A 19276-nucleotide genomic window follows, 5' to 3' on the forward strand; every position below is an offset into this window, starting at 1 on the left:
CTGAATCCATCGTTCCTCTGTTTTCGTTTTCTTCCACAACGGACTCAACTATGATTGGTGCAAACTTAAAGTCGCTGTCTGACGTAGGCCAAACCGCGGTGTTGCTGGAAAACAAAAATTTTAAACTACAGTTTTTTTTCTCCGCCCATGACAAGCAATTAAGGAAGTCACCTGCCTTCTCTTATTTTTGTTATTCACACCACGCCACGTTGCACGAGGCCGAAGGTTCTTCTACCCCAGCAATAGTACAGAAGTAAGTTTTTTTTAAACCACCCACTCACCCCATCTACCCATGCACACCTTTTCATTTTTCATCACCATAACTGTATAAAATTAATTAGGTTTATAAAATGTATAAACCTCCAATGCTCTGTTCAAAAGAGAAAATAAAATATTATAAGTAGATACAAAAACATACAAGTAAATTACAAGTAATTCAATTCAATTTCCTTTGTATATCGCTTTTTATAAAGGGCATCGCCACAAAGCAGCTCTACAGAGATCCGGGCCAGATATCACATAATGCATCTTACGGCACAATGCACATTACTGCACACAAGTTCAGCTCAGTTAGGATGGACCGAATGCAAGGAGAAGTGGCCCCAGAGGACGTTACGAGCCAGCAGACAGTGCGAGCAATGGAGTCGTGGTGTTTACATTCAGCTGCTGTATAAAAGAACCCTCTGGCCAGAGAGAGGGAAGGAATTTATAACACCGATGCACCAAGCATAAATAAATATAATGCACGGGTGACATTACATGCTGTGTGCAAACAAAATAAACTAAATTAATGAAATAAATGAGAAACTTTCTGCCATTTGACAAATATCTTTTATTTTCCTTAAATTGCAGCAAATAAATAAATAAATAAATAAAACAAAATTGGTTAAGAAAGGACAGAACCATTGACATTATATTTGTAATAAATTATTAAGAGTTCTCCCATTCCCCGGTTTGGCACAGTTGAACAAGCACAGCTCAGTGAGAACAGGAAGCGCATTAAATATCTGCACGATTAAAGTAATACATGTTTGGTCAATACTGCAACACAGAAAGCAGCCAGATTTACAAGTAAAACACAGTGCATGAACTGCAACACCAATAGCATTCACAGAATAATAATCATTGCTAAGCGTAGTAATTATTATAATTTTTTTTTGTTTATTTAAAAACCATTAGTCCAGTTTTTCCTGGGTTCATCACAGACAACCACAACAGATAAACGTGCACATATCAGGCCTAAAGCTGAAAGTAGTGCATTAAATATATTATCAAATTACACAAGACAATGAGAGGACATTCAAAATATAAATAACACAAACTCGGTCAATAACATGCAACAACACAATGAACGTAACACAAAATGAAACAAAATGTAAGAAGATGCCGTTGTTTCCGTAACTCAGTCTCTTGAAAACCAGCTTGTGACTGTAACTCAGATGATAGGCTCGGGGCTTATTTGCACTTTCACTGAACACAGCACATTTTAAATGGGGTAAACTCCACCCTAGTTGGGATACTGTGTCCCGCATTGGTGCAGTGGACTAGGTTAAGAATACTGGTGGGTTTCCTCGCATTCAGTAATCCCTAAAAATGAGTGAATAGTGTTCTAATGCCTAAAGATTCTCTGAACAGGAAGCCAGTGTGGTCCAGTGGGCAAGCAGACTGCTTGGGTATCTCAGGAGCGTTCTCGAGCGAGCCAGTAGGCATTGATTAGCAATTCCTGAGGCTTTCCAGTGTGTGACTGAGAAGCAGTTGCCAATCCAGGCATAAAATACTTAAGACAAATAACACTGGCTTTGGACAACACTTTTTTTTAAAGATATCAGCTGGCATTAGCTGGCATTAGCCAGGTTCCTTGACTGCTTGGCTATAAAATGGTCCCCGCATAGCCTGTTCTAGGCATAGGCCTAAACAAAATGCAACATTGACATTCTATTTTACAGTTGATGCAGGAACTACAGTGACATCGCATGGTGACAAAAGTGCTACAGGAAGTGACATCATACTTTGTATTTTGGCACGTAATTAGTGTATGAATATATACATTGTCTTTGATATGTAAACAAAATATTTACATTTGATTCTTTCGATGCATGAATGTGTGTGTCAGTCTGTCTTCCTGTCTGTCAGTCAGTCTCATTTTTAACAATGTCTCCAGATTTCACTTCCCTTGTTGTTTTAACACCTTATTCCTGTAAGACCTTCTCTACGCCTTGTTAAACAGAATATGAGGGCTCAGGTTCAACTAAAAAGCATTTTTAGTTTATTAAAACTGGTTAAGTAGTGAATCAACTATACCAAACAAAAAAGGTGACAGAAAGAGAAAGTGAGATTATGTGATTATAAGTGGTTTTAGGACCACAATTAACACATTACAGACAAAACTGAGCCGATGCTCTTATCCAACTTTACACAGCATTTACACTGCATCCCTCTATACTGGATATATACTGAATGCAGGTTTAGTACCTCCCTCAAGGGTACGACGGCAGTGTCCTACCTGGGAATCGAACCTGTAACCTTTAGATTACAAGACCAGCTCCTTAACCATTATACTACACTTAACGAAATTAAATAACACTTTAGCACTGAATCTAAACATAATTGTCGTATTGGCTGCCAAGTCTCAAAGGACCTAAGTAATGATTGTTACAGTGTCGCACTTGCAGTCCACCCCAGTACCTCATCATTTCAACCTTACTCTGCAAAAACATCAGTTCAATCTGACCCAAGGACATGCTGTTGTATTCAACCTGCAGAGAGAAGCAGTGCATCTGGGTATAATTACAGTATAATTACATAATTACTCATAATGTTCAGATATTCTTCAGTCATGGATAATTGGATTAAACAAGGGGCCCGTTAAGCAGTCCAGAGATTACACAGCAAGAACACCACAAGACAAAAACCCAGAAATATATCCCCACCCCGATAACCCATGGTCTAAAATAATATTCCGTCTTTTATTAGTGCAAACTTTTTCATTTCTTTGTTTCACCCGTTTCTTTTAACTTTCTGTTCCCAAAAGGCCCCAGTTCTGACGTATTAGTTGTTTTTTTAATGCTTCCCCCCCCCTTCAGTTTTTCTTCCTAATTTGGATTGCCCATCTGCATCTACATTAGTGCTCACTGCCATAGACTCCGCTAGCACCTCGAGCTGGCACCTCGCTAGCACCTCAGGCTAACACCTCACTAGCACCTCAGGCTAACACCTCGCTAGCACTATGGGCTAGCACCTCGAGCTGGCACCTCGCTAGCACCTCAGGCTAACACCTCGCTAGCACCTCAGGCTAACACCTCGCTAGCACTATGGGCTAGCACCTCGAGCTGGCACCTCGCTAGCACCTCGCTAGCACCGTGGGCTAGTCCCTCACTAGTACCTCGCTAGCATGCACTCTCTGCTGCAGCATGTGACTGCAGCTGTTAGCTTCTCATCCAAACTGCAAGACGCGCTCACATAGACACGAGCTGGAGGAAGACACTTCAAGTTTAGCTTATCAGGCAGATGTCTGGGGGCCCAAACTGCCCGCAGGGGTCGCTGATGAGCGATGTAATGTGTTCACCTTGGCCAGCTGAAACCCTGCCGTCTCTGGGCAATGCCAGAGCCGACTGCACATGGCCCTGCCAGCCTGCCGCCCACATTTGGCACTGGCCTGGCTCAGATACGATACCGGAACATGGGGGTCTTACCCGAACTGCAGCGAGGTGCCTTAACCTGATGAGCCACCCAGCAGCCCCTCAGTCCTGATGCTACGCTGAAGATAGCAGCTTCATCACCAAACCTCGCTTTAATCACTGACAGCCAGCTACAGACAAAACTAACTGAAGCAGTCAAACGTAGACAGACTGACAGACCAACAGACAGACAGACCGACAGATAAACAGACCGACAGACAGAGCAGTTTTACAGGAACAGACAGACGGAGAAAAGGGAGCAAAGAGGATAAAAAAGGATGGAGTGAGATGGAGCAGCGAGTATGAGGGGAAAGAAAGCAACTGGTGGGAAAAAGAAAGTGCCTCTCTCCCAGTCGTTCTTCCTCATTCCTTCCATTCTCTCTCAGGAGTCATTCGGCTCTCAGATCGATACTTCATACTCTCTCGTGTCCTGGGGAACAAAAGGGCAGAGAGCGAGATTCAATTCAAGACTCAATTCAGGATTCAAATCTAGACTCAATTCAATTTTTAATTTATTTTAAAATGGCAAATTTCATTATAAAACACATTAGAAGACAAACATAATAAATAACACACATCCCATTGTTAAGTGGGGGTAACGGATTGCTAAAAGGAAACTGCCTTTCTCCCCCCCGGAACCTTCAAAGGAGGGTCAGGGCCTTATGCTGGACGCTGCAGTAACGCAGCAGAACCGTCGTTACCACGGTAACAGGCATAGACGCGGGCTCACCGCCGCCTCGTAGACGGAGTTGCTGAAGTCGGTCTTCACGGAGATGGGGCTGTAGGCGTGCCTGTGGGACAGAGGCTTCCGGAAGCGCGGCCTCCCGGGCTGCCTGCACGCTCTGGCGGGAAAGGCGCAAGGACAGGAAGGGTCAGGACACGGAGCCGCGAATCTTCCCCCCGCCCCCACCACCCCCCACCCAGACTGGACCAGATGGGCCCGGGCAGAGACCCATTACATTACATTACATCTCTTTGGCTTACTGTACGTCACTTTTATCCAAAGCGATGTACAGTGAGTGCAGAGCGAAGGTCATTGGAACAACTACAAACCACAGGTCCAATAAGGTGCAATACTCATTATGTAACAGTTATTCATAGCCATGAGCACATTAAGCCCAGTTCACACAGTAAACATTACTCTCTGACCTAAGTTATGCTAAGTCAAACTAGGAGGCATGACAAGCTGCAACATCAAGATCAGCATAGAAGATAATGATACAAAGTACTATTGAAGTGCTGGATGGAGGTACATGTAACATGAGTGGCACAGGAGGTAGATGTGTAACACGAAAGTGGCACAGTTCTCGTTCTGCGCTCGTTCTGGCGGGACGGGGCACCGGTACCCCGCTTCACTCACATGGCATAGTACATGTAGACCCCCCCGATCAGACAGATCAGCAGAATGACCGGCAGGACGATCGCGAACGCGCTGTTCTTCTTCTTAATCTGGTGCGACGGGACCGTCGACCTGAAGACTACAGTAAAACATAATTAATTATGTCATTATATATATATATCCATAGGTGTCTTTTATATAGAAATATGCACATTTATGCACATTCAAGGAAGTAAACAGCAAGCAGATAACCTTGAAAAATAATTTAAAGCAGACAATGATTATGCAATTATGCACTGAAACACACGCACGTTCACAAATACATACGTAAATAAGAACAAAATAATGAGGACATATTTATTATTACATTCCTGCTTGGGGCCATCCAACAGTTCTTCATAAGCTACAGCTAATGGGAGAAAGACAGGGAAAGAGAGAGAGAGATCCGCGTTAAAACAGACAGAGATCATTTAAAGAAACATCCATTCTTTCAAGAGTTTTAACCTCAGTTCAGCCCGCATTGGGACATACCACCTCTGGGGAACCCCCCCGGCTCACCTCTGCAGAACGGAGGCGGACTGTTCCACTGGGAGGGGTGTCCGGGGAGGCAGTTGATGGAGACCTCCCCGATCAGCTCGTAGCCCTCAAAGCAGAAGAAGTGGAGGGACTCCCCCGGCCGGTAGCTGCGCTTGTTGAGCGTCTGATAGCCGTTGTGAGGGACGCCTGGGTTCGGACAAGGCTCGTACTTCACTACGGAGAGACACGGGGGGGGGGGTGCCTTAATACAGTATAGTAACTAAATGCATTTTATCATTTTGATGCCCATGGCTAAACATGGCCATTTCCCACCCTAATTTGGAACAGCCAATTAGCCATTTTGTTCATGTGTGATCCCCACTGCTGATTTGGGAGAGTGTAGGCATCCACGGTTCTCCTCTGAAACACGTGGTGTTGCCAGCTGCTTCTTTTCACACCACGGCCAATAGCCAAGCTTGAACAGTGTTGAGTCTGAGGAAGACCCTTCATATGTGGCTTTGGCATGCAGTCCACAGGAGCCGGATAGACCAGAGGGGGTCGCTAGAGAGCGATGAAATGTCGACCTCTAACCGAGTGAACCCTACCGTACCCTGGGTGACTCAATCGCACTGACACAGTCCGGATTCAACCCGAGTCCATGGGGCTCATCCACACACCGCAGCACAGTGCTTTAAGTGAATGAGCCGCCCAGAAGCTAGGTAGCTAAACAGCCATTAACACAGTGACTGAAACAGAGGAAAAGGGTGTGTGACATGGTGTTCAGGCCTGTGTGGGGGTGGGGTGGGGGAGTGGGGGTGAGGGGGGGGGGGACTCACAGACACACTTTGGACTTTTTTCACTCCATTTCGGCTCTCCTGCCTCGCCACCCAGGCAGGAGATGTGGGCGGGGCCCTCCAGCTCGTAACCCAGGTTACAGGAGAAGCGCACCACCGTCCCCGCGGCGAAGCCGGGCTCGGGGCGGACGGAGCGCACCCCGTTCGGCACGTCCCCCGGGTCGGGACACTGCCGAGGTTCCGGAGCTGGCGGAGAGGGGGAAGGGGGGAGAGCGGCAGGGAGCTCAGTCAGGCAGAGCAGCTGAAGCTCGACCAATCACGGCACAGCTTCCACGAAGAACAAAACAACTCTCCGGACTCACCGGACTGCGGGATTTCAATCGGGCGGACAGTGAAGGGGACACTGCTGCTGCACGGTGTCAAACTGTGACATCACATCCTTACTGTGACATCACATCCTTATTCCCGCGCGTTTGCACCAGATAATCGCACTTCAGCACTTAAGCCAATGCTATTGTGTGATGGAATGACGTGTGAGTCTACAGTTAGTGTGGGCTGATTCTTGACTCAAATAGCTTGTTCATGTCCTGTGTTTTCATTCAAAATTGACCCTGTCCTCTTCCATTACAAATAATTAATAAAATGGACTGCATTCATATAGCGCTTTTATCCAAAGCGCTTTACAATTGATGCCTCTCATTCGCCAGAGCAGTTAGGGGTTAGGGGTTAGGTATCTTGCTCAAGGACACTTCGACACGCCCAGGGCGGGGTTTGAACCGGCAACCCTCCGACTGCCAGACAATCAGTCTTACCTCCTGAGCTATATCACCCCTAATAAAGGACAAAGTGATTGTGTATCTCTGATATCATACAGCAAAGTAAACACACAAACACACTGCAGGCTAACAGGCTCACAGATATTTGAGAAGGGTTACAGGGAGTGGCGAATGCACGCAGTTCTGAATCCTGCGTGCCCAGAAAGCTCACATTTCTGACAGGTGGGAGGGCTACTGCTCCAGGAGAGATCCCATTGGCAGGCGATGATGTCAGGGCCGACCATGTCATACCCAGGCTGACACTGATAGGTCAGCACGCTGCCCCTCACCAGCGAGGGGTGGGACGAGCTCTTCCAGCCAAACTCGATTGGAGGAACGGCAGGGCATGTGTCATTGCGCTCCACCTCTGGTGAGAAGATGAGAACATCAGTAATATCCGCCTTTCAGCCTGTGACCTCAAAAGCTGTTCTGCTGGTGAAAGTGCTATGAAACATTCCATCAGAACTTATATAATAATTATAATAATATTTGTGGAGTGCTTTTCTTACTTATACAAAGCACTTTATACATAAAACGAGTAAATAAAACACAATAAACACTAAATATATCATGAACGGATTGTAACATTTTCTGCATCTCTCTTGTGTGACTACACACTGTAGTACTGAACTGCTCACCACAGCACTGAACTGTTCACCACAGTACTGAACTGCTCACCATAGTATTGAACTGCTCACCGCAGCACTGGACTGTTCACCACAGTACTGAATGTCACTAGTAACTGCACCATAGTACTGAACTGTTCACCACAATGAGCTCACATGTAGGAACTGTCACCCATGAACTGCTCACACAGTACTGAAGCTCACTAAGTAGCAACTGTTCCACATACGACGGCTCACTATAGTACTGAACTGTTCACCACAGTACTGAACTGCTCACCATAGTAGTGAACTGCTCACCATAGTACTGAACTGTTCACCACAGTACTGAACGGCTCACTATAGTAGTGAACTGTTCACCGCAGTACTGAACTGCTCACCATAGTATGAACTGCTCACCACAGTACTGAACACACGAGTACTATGCTCACACGACCAATGCTAAATGCTCACACAGTACTGAACTGTCACCACAGTATGAATGTCACACTATGAATCCTGAATCCTTTGGTTTGGAAGAAGGAGCCGTCGTCGGGGTCGCTCTGGAATTGAATCATGACCTCCGACTCTCCTGACACGACCTGGAAGCGCTCCCTGGACCCCAAGTACTGGCCAATCACGCGTGACATCAGGTCATGGCCATCGAATATGGTGAGCATGTCATTTTGGCGAATGTTCAAACTTTGAAAAAGGGAGAGAGATAATCAGAGGCCAATAAACAAAATGTGAAATAAAAGAAACCAGAAATAATCAAGAACAGATTTCATGAACAAAACATTTCATGAGAAAATTCACAGAAGAACAAGAGTGGGTATTTCTGCAAAAACATACTGACTGAACGCTGCAATACATTTAGTCACAGGGCACTGATTAGTTTGTGAATATATTCCATTAGTTCCAGACAGAAGCTGAACGGCGCAGGTTCATAAAGATTCTCCAGCACTCACATCTGCACATCCAGCTCGATGCGCTTGTCCTCACCGACGTGGACCAACCAGACGCAGTCCTGGCCCTTGGAGTAGCTCAGCGGCCAATCGGGCGACAGCACCGTTCCCGAAGGCTCAGTCAGTTCCCCTCCGCAGAGCGCTGAGAAAGAGAGAGAGAGGGGGGGGGCAGGAAGAGAGAGGGATGGACACAGGGAAGGTAGGAAGGCGGGAGCAGACGAGAACGGCGTACGAAGCGCGTCTCGCCCAGATTTCCCGCCATCGCTGCTCAAGACGTTTTCGCATGTTTACGGTGCTTTCGCGGCGTCGGTACCTCGGCACACCGGCTCGCTCTCGTTCCAGTGCGGGTCGCTGGGGTCGACGCACTCGATGACCCCTGACCCCTGCTCCATGACGAAGCCGGGGGAGCAGGAGAAGGAGACGACCGTTCCCAGGGAGGAAGTGAGGTCGCTGCTGCTGTAGTTGCCATGTGCCAGATAGGGCTCGTAACAGTGGTCCCCATCAAAAGCTGAGAGTGACAGACACACAGAAAACGTATGATGAGTACAGTGTAAATCTACCAGGATCAAATGTGCTCAATTACAGTCAAATGAGATTTAACACTGAACGTTCTACTCACTGACTATTAACTAGTTGCACTTAAAAATAATTACAGTGCCTTAACAAATTCCAGAATGTGGGGCCCATCCATGCACTAGAACAGTACCTTAACAGATACCAGACCATAGAGCCCATCCATGCACTAGAACAGTGCCTTAACAGATACCAGACCATAGAGCCCATTCATGCACTAGAACAGTGCCTTAACAGATACCAGACCACAGAGCATATCCATGTACTAGAACAGTGCCTTAACAGATACCAGACCACAGAGCCCATCCATGCACTAGGACAGTGCCTTAACAGATACCAGACCACAGAGCATATCCATGTACTAGAACAGTGCCTTAACAGATACCAGACCATAGAGCCCATCCATGCACTAGGACAGGGCCTTAACAGATACCAGACCACAGAGCGTATCCATGTACTAGAACAGTGCCTTAACAGATACCAGACCACAGAGCGTATCCATGTACTAAAACAGTGCCTTAGCAAATACCAGACTATGGCATCCTCACTAAACAGTGCCTTAACAGATATCAGACCATGGGGCCCATCCGTGCACTAAAACAGTGCCTTAACAGATATCAGACCATGGGGCCCATCTGTGCACTAAAACAGTGCCTTAACAGATACCAGACCACAGAGCATATCCATGTACTAAAACAGTGCCTTAGCAAATACCAGACCATGGGGCCCATCCGTGCACTAAAACAGTGCCTTAACAGATACCAGACCATGGGGCCCATCCATGCACTAAAACAGTGCCTTAACAGATACCAGACCATAGAGCCCATCCATGCACTAGAACAGTGCCTTAACAGATACCAGACCACAGAACGTATCCATGCACTAGAACAGTGCCTTAACAGATACCAGACATAGAGCCATCCATGCACGAGATAGTGCCTTACATACAGACCACAGAGCCCATCCATGCACTAGAACAGTGCCTTAACAGATACCAGACCATAGAGCGTATCCATGCACTAGAACAGTGCCTTAACAGATACCAGACCATAGAGCCCATCCGTGCACTAGAACAGTGCCTTAACAGATACCAGACCACAGAGCGTATCCATGCACTAGAACATTGCCTTAACAGATACCAGACCACAGAGCCCATCCATGCACTAGAACAGTGCCTTAACAGATACCAGACCACAGAGCGTATCCATGTACTAGAACAGTGCCTTAACAGATACCAGACCAATACCAGCGAATTAAATACGGTACGTGCCCCAGTGCCACGGAGAGAGAAAGAAGTGAAAAGGCAGAGACGAGAAGGAAAGGCGGCGGCCCCCCTCCTCACCCTCGTAGCGCAGCGCCAGGACCAGCGGGATGGCGGCGGAATCGGCGGTCAGGTCCACGTACAGAGACGAGCCCATGCTCAGGACCCCCCGATCCGGCACGTCGTCCAGGTCCGAGTCGAAGACCAGGAGGGAGGCGGAGCTGTTCCCGCTGCGCACCATCAATCTGGGGAAAGGGGGAGGGGTTACCAAAATAGCCCCGTGCTAAACAATGCCAGCAGATTTCAGACAGTTTTAACGTCTACGTTCGCCAGAATTCAAACCAAAATCGTTCTGTTGCGTGATTGTCTGCATATTTTGGCTAGACACTTTTCACTATAAACTTTCTGGGAGCAGCAGGAGTTCTTACAGTACAGTTTTGCAGCCCCTAAAGGGTTAAAAATATTTTAAATGTGTATTTTTTCCCTGATCTGGTTGAGCATGCCCCGGCCACGCATGCTGGTGCTATGGCGAAGTGCGCCGGTGTCACGGCGACGCACGGTGGGCGCCGCGGCAACACACGCGGGCACCGCGGCGACGCGCGACGACCTCACTGCGCCGTACCTGCCGTAGTCCTCGTCCATGCTGAGCCTCTGGAAGTGCAGGTGGAGCCGGCGTCCCCGCCTCGCCTCCAACACCCACGTGCAGCTCAGGTTGCCCCCGCCCCCGCCCCCGACCCCGCCGCTGCTATGGTTACCGGCGGGAGGCTGCGGAGGAGAGAGGATCCAGCCGACGGTGGCGTTCCTGATCCAGCCCCCGCATGACGCTGCTATGGCACAGGAGAGACCGACGTTAGGTCCGCTCCACGAAGCAGACCTACCGCCTTCTTCACCTTGTGTTGTTCCGGTACTTTCTGAATTCAAATATTGACCGTGGATGCCTTCTCAGATTTCAGTGAACACAGCTTCGGATAACCATTTAAAATGGTTTCAGATTACTGAGCTGCGGTATGATTATCAGATAGAGGGTTTATATGAATTATAACTCCTGTCTTTAATCATCTAATTTGTAATTCAGTGGAGGCAAACAGCAGGAAATAAGACAGATTTTCAGAGAATGGCTGCAGACGCACGGAGGAGGAGCAGAATGAGACCCGACTGCATGGTGACAAGCAGCAAAAAGAGGAATGAAATCTGGCGGAAGGAAACCGGTACACCAGCGGTATTTAGCGGTAAAGAGCGACTGACCGACGCACTGCGGTCCAGAGGAGCTCCAGCGAGGTCGCGTGGAGTTGAGGCAGGTGGCCGCCTCATGACCCCTGACCTGGAACCCGGGGTCACAGTGGAAGTGTGCACGCCCTCCGGGGTGCAGGCCGGTCACCGTCACGCTGCCCCCCGCAGGCGAGGGAGGGAAAGTGCAGGAGAGCAGGAAAGCTGTGCGTGCATGCGTGTGTGTGTGTGTGCGTGCGTGTGTGTGTGCGTGAGTACGTGTGTGTGCATGCGTGTGTGTGTGTGCGTGTGCGTGTGTGTGCGTGAGTGTGCGTGTGTGTGTGTGCGTGTGTGCGAGAGAGAGAGAGCGAGAAAGAAAGAAAAAAAGAGAGTGTACTACACGTTAGTAAAAGTTAAGGACAGAGGTTGACTGAATACAGGCTGTACAAAACACAAAACACAGCACACCAACCGGTCCCCAGAACCAGGGGAAGAATCACAGCTGCCCATGCAGAGTGACTCTCCACGTGTCGTCACAGAAGTATTTTTAATAAAATTACCACATTTATTTCTCAAGAGCTGAACAGCCCACGCAGTCTACATTACATTACAGGCATTTAGCAGACGCTCTTATCCAGAGGGACTTACACAACATTTGATATAGCATTTTACATCGCATCCATTTATACAGCTGGATATATACTGAAGCAATGCAGGTTAAGTACCTTTGCTCAAGGGTACAACGGCAGCGTCTTACCCGGGAATCGAACCTGCGACCTTTAGGTTACAGAACCACAGTTCCTGCCCCATTCCCCCCGTTCCCCAGTCTAATTAGCCAGGGGTACCTCGGTAGCGCAGGCTGAAGACGCCGGGGCCGGTGGGCCACAGGCTGCGGTAGTGAATCTGGACCCGATTGGTCGAGCTCCGTATCACCTGACCCTCGCTCATCAGCGTCTCGTTGGCCAGGAGCACCGATCCCGTCCCCTCCAGTTCCCGGATGGCCAGAATCTCGCCTTTGGATAGGTTCACCCTCTTCACCTGAAGGAAGGGGGGGAGGGGGGTTGGATGGGACAATCACGAGCAGGACTGTCAACACAAACTGCCCCCCCCCACGGCCCTGATTCGCTCGGTCGGCTTACCTGAATCTCGACCCCGTAACCAGGGTAGACGGTGATGCTGTACGTGCATTCCAGAGGAGGAAGGAGGGATGAGGAAGAGGGGGGAGGGTCTGGAGACTCCACTACTCCCTCCGTCCCGTAGAGACTGGCGTTGCACTGCACTGTGAGAAGGAGGAGAGCACGTTCTACTGGACGGCTGGATCTCGGGGTCGGAGGTGCAAGCTCACTGAGAGCAATAAGTTAAACCGTTAAAAGTAACGGTTCCAATTTCACAGAGAAGTTCCCTATGAATAGTTAATGCTGCTTCAGTTAAAATGTACTTTACATTACGAAGAACTTAAACGAATGAGAGGACTGCCATTTGCATGAGGAATGCTCATATTAAAATTTAAAGCAAGCACTGTGCTTCATATTTAACTTCTTCCTTAGAAGATGAGAAAATGGACTCTTACACTACATGGGCAAAATCATGTGGAAACCTGTCGTCCAAAATTATGGGCATTAATATAGACTTGGTCCACCATTGGCTGCTATAACAGCCTCCACTCTTCTGGGAAGGAGGCTAGATGTTGAAGCATTGCTGCAGGGATTTGCTTCCATTCAGCCAGAAGAGTATTAGTGAGGTCAGGCACTGATTGGGAGATTAAGCCTGGCTCGTCGTTGGCTTTCCACAGCCCCAGACCAAGGGGTGTCCAGATACTTTTGGTCATACGGTGTATCTCAGTATTTTACAGAGCTGCAGACGTGGTTTTACCAGGCGCCTGCACCGTGGTGATCGTCGTGGTGGTGATCAGAGTCGTCGTCGTTTCCTCTTCCGCAGGAAGTGATGTCACCGCGCTTCCTGCGCTGGCCCGGGCGGCTTGGGGCGCCGTCGCAGACGAGGTCTCAGCCGTGGTGAGCACCCCGGGCGACATGGCGGCGGACGGCGGGTCATCGGCACGGACGGACGGGGCCGCTCGCGTGGGACTGCCCGTCGCTCCTGTGAGCAGCGAGAGAGCGAGGGAGAGAGATAATGAGAGGGAGAGAGAGAGAGAGAATGAGAGGGAGAGAGAAAGAGAGAGAATGAGAGAGAGAGATAATGAGAGGGAGGGAGAGAGAGAGAAAGAGATAATGAGGGAGAGAGAGCGAAAGAGAGAGAGAAAGTTTTTTTATTGCAACTTTTTACTGCTAGTTATTGTTACTGTTTATTGTTAATTCTATTGTTTTTATTTTATTATTATTTTTTTAATTTATTTTTATTTTTTATATATACATTGCTGTACCTTACAAGCTTTAGCAATACAAATGTTCAAATTTGTCATGCCAATAAAGCGAATTGAATTGAATTGAATTGAATTGAATTGAATTGAATTGAAAGTGGAGACAAATTCAACCCAAACAATTACAGAGGCATTTGTGCGAGCAGTAATCTGGGGAAGATTCTATGTAGCATCATAAATACAAGACTTCAACACTTCTTTAACGAGCACAATGTTTCGAGTAAAAGTTTTGGCTTTTTACCAAAACACCGCACAACCGATTACATTTACACCTTACACACCCTAATAGACAAACACGTTAACCAAAACAATAAAAAAATAATTGCCTGAAACTGTAACTGACCCTACACGTAAATGGGGCTCTTCTCCATTCCTATATAGGCTAAAATCTACCGTGCAGTTCCAACCTCCCCCCACAATTAAAAAGCTGTCTTGAGGGATTTGTAGCAACTCCTGTCTCAACTGAGCAAAAAACTCCTCCCTGACCTGACCATCATTTGGGGCACACACACTCCGCCCTTATCAGCCGCCGTAGCGCCCCCCTCGTTCCCTTTCTCCACACCGAGCCTCGCTTCGCGCGTATCTCCACCATTATCCCCTCCCTGCGGCTGGGTTTGTGTGCGGGAAAGCAAACCTTTTGTGGCCGATAACCCCCCACACTCGCACACTCAAAGCAACCGCATGCTGCGATGTACCGACTCTCCCCACGTCGACAACGAAACGTTATGTCAAGGGTCTGTTCAGCGTTGATCAAAAACATGAAACCCTGCCTTTTAAAAGAAAGTACGTGCTTCAACGCACTACTTCTGCAGCCCCACGGGATAATTTTAAATGAGCTGTTCTTGGCACAAAAGGTCCTTCCACCCAGATGCCGCTCTCTATAATCCTAGTAACTAGGTTTTCCTTTTTTTAGAAAAACTACTACCGCCTTGTTCTTTCTAGACGCTGAGTAAATCTGCTCATAGCCCACCTGTTCCCAGACTGCTAACAACCCGTCCTCAGGTGTCCGGCACACACCTCAACCCGTGCCGGAGGGTCCGCGCTGCCCCCTCTGACTGAGATCCAATCACGCCCTGCCCCTCCCTTCCCACCCTAAAAAACCCCTAAAATCCCAACACCCTAAAAAAACCCCTAAACCCCCAAAACCCTAAAATCCCACCACCCTAAAAAAACCCTAAACCCCCAAAACCCTAAACTCCCACCACCCTAACACCAGTATAATCAATTATGTAAACAATACTCAATAACTAAACCAGCCTACTGTGAACAGAAGAATAAAAAAGAAAATGGAATTTTAAAAAAGCACCAAAAAGGCAGAAAGGTAGAGGAGAGCCCTCCACACGTCCTCTCAGCTCAGCTCAGAGAGGGAGAGAGAGAAAGGGAGCGGGAGGGAGAGAGAGAGAGAAGGAGAGAGGAGCAGGAGGGAGGGAGAGAGAGAGAGAGAGAGAGAGAATGAGAGAGAAAGAGATAATAAGAGGGAGAGAGAGAGAAAAAGAGAGAGAGAGGGAGAGAGGGAGGGAGCGAGAGGGAGAGAGAGAGAAAAGGAGAGAGGAGCAGGAGGGAGAGAGAGAGAGAGAGAGAGAGGGTTATAATGGACTGTGTGGGTGCAGTGGAATTCAGATTCATGAGTTTGCATGTGAATGTCTGTGATAGTAGGCGATGATGTCACCCCTGCCGCCCCGACAGGGGACTGGTGTCTTTAGCCATCCAGCAGCGTCAGTATACACATGTAGAGAGGGTCTACCACACACATCATACCAGCAGGGAGAGGGGCGTGGCCAGAGAGGGTCTACCACACACATCATACCAGCAGAGCGAGAGGTATAGCCAGAGAGGGTCTACCACACACATCATACCAGCAGGGAGAGGGGCGTGGCCAGAGAGGGTCTACCACACACATCATACCAGCAGAGCGAGAGGTATAGCCAGAGAGGGTCTACCACACACATCATACCAGCAGGGAGAGGGGCGTGGCCAGAGAGGGTCTACCACACACATCATACCAGCAGAGCGAGAGGTATAGCCAGAGAGGGTCTACCACACACTGCATCATACCAGCAGGGAAAGGGGCGTGGCCAGAGAGGGTCTACCACACACATCATCATACCAGCAGAGAGAGGGGTGTGGCCACAGAGGGTCTACCACACACTGCATCATACCAGCAGGGAGAGGGGCGTGGCCAGAGAGGGTCTACCACACACATCATACCAGCAGGGAGAGGGGCGTGGCCAGAGAGGGTCTACCACACACATCATACCAGCAGGGAGAGGGGTGTGGCCAGAGAGGGTCTACCACACACTGCATCATACCAGCAGGGAAAGGGGTGTGGCCACAGAGGGTCTACCACACACATCATACCAGCAGAGAGAGGGGTGTGGCCAGAGAGGGTCTACCACACACATCATACCAGCAGAGAGAGGGGTGTGGCCAGAGAGGGTCTACCACACACATCATACCAGCAGAGAGAGGGGTGTGGCCAGAGAGGGTCTACCACACACATCATACCAGCAGAGAGAGGGGCGTGGCCAGAGAGGGTCTACCACACACATCATACCAGCAGAGAGAGAGGTATAGCCAGAGAGGGTCTACCACACACATCATACCAGCAGAGAGAGGGGCGTGGCCAGAGAGGGTCTACCACACACATCATACCAGCAGAGAGAGGGGCGTGGCCAGAGAGGGTCTACCACACACTGCATCATACCAGCAGAGAGAGGGGCGTGGCCAGAGAGGGTCTACCACACACTGCATCATACCAGCAGGGAGAGGGGTGTGACCAGAGAGGGTCTACCACACACTGCATCATACCAGCAGGGAGAGAGGTATAGCCAGAGAGGGTCTACCACACACTGCATCATACCAGCAGGGAGAGGGGCGTGGCCAGAGAGGGTCTACCACACACATCATCATACCAGCAGAGAGAGGGGCGTGGCCAGAGAGGGTCTACCACACACATCATCATACCAGCAGAGAGAGGGGTGTGGCCACAGAGGGTTTACCACACACATCATACCAGCAGAGAGAGGGGCGTGGCCAGAGAGGGTCTACCACACACATCATACCAGCAGGGAGAGGGGCGTGGCCACAGAGGGTTTACCACACACAGCATCATACCAGCAGAGCGAGAGGTATAGCCAGAGAGGGTCTACCACATACTGCATCATACCAGCAGGGAGAGGGGCGTGGCCAGAGAGGGTCTACCACACACTGCATCATACCAGCAGGGAGAGGGGTGTGGCCACAGAGGGTCTACCACATACTGCATCATACCAGCAGAGCGAGAGGTATAGCCAGAGAGGGTCTACCACATACTGCATCATACCAGCAGGGAGAGGGGCGTGGCCAGAGAGGGTCTACCAAACACTGCATCATACCAGCAGTGAGAGGGGTGTGGCCACAGAGGGTCTACCACACACATAATCACACCAGCAGAGAGAGGGGCGTGGCCAGAGAGGGTCTACCACACACTGCATCATACCAGCAGAGAGAGGGGTGTGGCCAGAGAGGGTCTACCACACACTGCATCATACCAGCAGGGAGAGGGGTGTGGCCGAGATACTCCTTGCTGAGGAGAGCAGCGTGGAGGAGCTCCCGGAGGGACTGTGGGACAGAGGTCTGGGATTGTGAGGGCTGCTGCTGGGGAGGGTCAGAGGTCACAGGAACTCCATCACCATGGTCACCCAGTTCATCTGAAGCAGAGGGCAGTCCTAAGAGGGAGAGTGGGTCAGGAGAACACTTCACACACAGGGGTACAATCAATACATAGTTATGTGTGCATGCAGACACACACACCCACACACACATGCACACACACACACACACACACACACACACACACGCACACACACACACTTTTGTACCTGTAGACAGGTGCAGGAAGGTGACACACAGCGTGGCAGTGAGCATTAGGGGCAGCATGGTTTATTCTGAGAGTTTAACTATCTGAGAGAGAATAAATGAGAGGAAAAGAGAGAGCTCAGCACCGTCAAACAGTAAAGGAAAAGGGAAGGGAGCCGTGGAATTATTATTATTATTATTATTATCATTATTATTATTATTATTTATAAAGCAGCAGTTAGATAGGTCCAAGAAGCATGGAACCTGAAAAGCATACAAAAATAAAAACCTATGATGAAAAAAATGAGAAGACCTTCCTACCTGAAAGACAAAAACAACCTTTCAAGAGTTACATTTGTGCCACAGAAAATGTTATGCGTTAAAGCGCGGATTACAGTGTCTTTGCATTTCAAAGATTTCCAAAATGTTTTCAGCCATTAAAATAAGATATCTTATTTATGGATATTGCGTTGCTATGCAAGATATACATAACAACAGAAATAATGACAGCAACATAATATGATGTGTAATATGACGAGTATAAGATACCGATAGTTTGTTTTCCCTTTTGTAACGCACCAGAACACTGATTTCCCTTTCTTTCGTTCAGGTGATCATTAATTCGTGCATCTACAGGACTCTCCGCTGTAACACCGTCTGTGTTCCAAATCAGTTGTTCCCTTGGCTCGACTCCCCTCACACCCCCAAGACGAGTAATTTAACAGAGCGTTGCCTTGCATTTTACATTGTGTAGCCTTACATTTAGCCGTTACATGTAGCCTCGTTAAAGACAGAAGCAATATTCTGCGAGGCAGAGAATAATAATAATAGCGCACGTTGTGAAATGCTCTAACAGTGAAACTGCGTACCTGTACGCAACAGACTTCCCCTTTCTCCGGTCTCTCCAGCACTCCTTATAACGTGTTCCTTCGAAGAAATGTTTTCGGGCTGGAAATCTTGATATTTATAACCACCTGGCTTCCGTTTTCATTGGTTATTTCATATCAAAATTCAAGCGGAGCTCTTGAAACGTTGCTAAATAAAATTCCTTTACAGTCGTCCTCTCCCTTTGTGCAATGCCATTAAATATTTTGCAGTTTCTGATTGAATATCCTTCCGACCAACCGCACTATCTGCCCACCCGACATTGGAAAATGCGTCCCTCCGTCTTATTTCGTGCTCCTCTCTATGTCATCAATTCGGTTCTGCTCTGTTTCCAGGCCCCTAGGCGTATGAGCAGGTGGGTGGAACGTACCCGTCTACGGCTGCACCTCCTCCCCCCTCCTGCCTTCGCTGGTCTCTATGCGCTCGCTA

At 48.6% G+C, this 19276-nt stretch overlaps 1 protein-coding gene across 1 annotated transcript; it reads right to left on the reverse strand.

Moving 5' to 3' along the window:
• Positions 1–817: 817 nt before the first annotated feature.
• On the reverse strand, positions 818–19245 carry LOC135243470 (seizure protein 6 homolog). Its single transcript, XM_064315342.1, has 20 exons — positions 18832–19245; positions 17986–18067; positions 17656–17832; positions 13621–13845; positions 12888–13027; positions 12594–12786; positions 11788–11973; positions 11165–11369; positions 10624–10787; positions 9022–9216; positions 8712–8850; positions 8255–8445; positions 7314–7508; positions 6369–6572; positions 5575–5766; positions 5384–5425; positions 5038–5155; positions 4408–4519; positions 3337–4107; positions 818–3238 (listed from the first exon to the last, which is right to left on the reverse strand). Exons 2-19 carry the CDS (start codon positions 18041–18043, stop codon positions 4078–4080), a joined length of 2766 nt encoding a protein of 921 aa, XP_064171412.1. The 5' UTR covers positions 18044–18067; positions 18832–19245; the 3' UTR covers positions 818–3238; positions 3337–4077.
• Positions 19246–19276: the final 31 nt, after the last annotated feature.

This window comes from Anguilla rostrata, chromosome 17 (assembly GCF_018555375.3).
Source record: "Anguilla rostrata isolate EN2019 chromosome 17, ASM1855537v3, whole genome shotgun sequence".
Lineage (NCBI taxonomy): Eukaryota > Metazoa > Chordata > Actinopteri > Anguilliformes > Anguillidae > Anguilla > Anguilla rostrata.

Bases quoted from the DNA above. Each gene is read 5' to 3' on its own strand.
- LOC135243470 (XM_064315342.1), bottom strand. From the start codon at position 18,043: ATGCTGCCCCTAATGCTCACTGCCACGCTGTGTGTCACCTTCCTGCAC. The intron at 17,833-17,985 runs GTACAAAAGTGT...TCTCCCTCTTAG, and splicing joins CTTCCTGCACCTGTCTACAG to GACTGCCCTCTGCTTCAGAT. The intron at 4,108-4,407 runs GTGAGCCCGCGT...TTTGTTCCCCAG, and splicing joins ACTCCGTCTACGAGGCGGCG to GACACGAGAGAGTATGAAGT.